Raw genomic sequence first — 1,287 nt, forward strand, 5'->3', positions numbered from 1 at the left:
TTAATTAATGTCCATGAGTTCCTCTTGCACTTCGTCCTCTTGATTGGGGCGTTTTCCTGTAATGAAGAATAAATGACCGTAAAGAAATGTGAAGTCAAGATGGCAATGATGGTGTATGGATATAGATGGAAGAACTTCCGAAAATTAGTCTTTTTGATAGAAATGCATCCTCAGTTTTTGCTTAAACAAACCCCAAATAATTTAATTTTGTATGAAACACGCATTTTCATTGGCTGAAATAATTTTGTTATACCTCCATAACAAAATTTTTGACGTTGCAAAATGTAACGTCATTTTGATTGGCTGATGACGTTGCGTAATAATTTATCACAGAAAAGAGTTCACAAAAGAAAGTGAAATATCTTGGTGTGTATAAGACGAAATTAAATTATAAGAATTAACATTAATTATTTTTTCTGTTATACAGTCATAACATAAAAAACTGGAGTGTACTCTCTTCTTAAACCGCTTCGCGGTTTATTTAGAGTACACTCCAGTTTTTTCTGTTATGACTGTATAACAGAAAAAATAATTGATGTTAATCCTTAAATAATGTCTGATGAAAGAGTGAAAAGCATGATGACATAGTAAACTTGGCGATGGAAAAAGGTAGAATTGGTGCTTTCTGCTATCGTCCGAGTCAACTGAAATTTTGAAATTTGCTGACGAAGACAACAGGTACCTTTAACACCACTAGGGCATATTCCCTGTATGGTATGATGTTTGACCTATTTGGTGCATCAGTGTACTTTAATAATCCATTGTTAGTACCTTAGAACGTAAATCTGTAGGTAGTTGACAGTGATTTACCTATCGGGTGTCAGTGATAAGGCAGAAGCCGACCTTTCCACAACAGCTGGTTGTATATTGAACCTTTTCTGATTTAGTCTTTATTTTGTATTTCGGTATTATATAGTTTGTTTTATCAAATAAGAATGATATAATTCCGAAAATCGTTATTTTTTAAAGAGAATAAATTTGACCTCGGAGGTCTTGAAATGGAGTACATGGATATGATTTTTTGTCCCGAAGGTAAACTTTTCTTAATGTGTACCATGAGCTGTTTAATAGCTTCATATAGACTGTTTTTATTTGTTGTAGATAGACATTACATTCCTGTTTTGTATTTGTGCAGAATGAGACTTTGTTGAATTAAGTACCGTCTTGAAGGCTTTCTTAGTTACAGCTCAGAATCAGCCTAAGTTGTTTGTCATTTCAGATCTCAGACGTAGCTTTTTATGGGAGATATATTTTGGGAGGTTTTGGGTTTCTTCCGGCTGGTTTTTT

At 33.6% G+C, this 1,287-nt stretch overlaps 1 protein-coding gene across 1 annotated transcript in view; it reads right to left on the reverse strand.

The window, feature by feature from the left end:
* LOC117340595 overlaps nucleotides 1-1,287 on the reverse strand; it is a 52,864-nt gene continuing 51,577 nt past the window's right edge. The window contains exon 5 of the mRNA XM_033902359.1: nucleotides 1-56. Coding sequence (XP_033758250.1) covers nucleotides 1-56 — 56 coding nt within the window. The remainder of the gene's footprint in view (nucleotides 57-1,287) is intronic.

Source organism: Pecten maximus, chromosome 13 (assembly GCF_902652985.1).
Source record: "Pecten maximus chromosome 13, xPecMax1.1, whole genome shotgun sequence".
Classification (NCBI taxonomy): domain Eukaryota; kingdom Metazoa; phylum Mollusca; class Bivalvia; order Pectinida; family Pectinidae; genus Pecten; species Pecten maximus.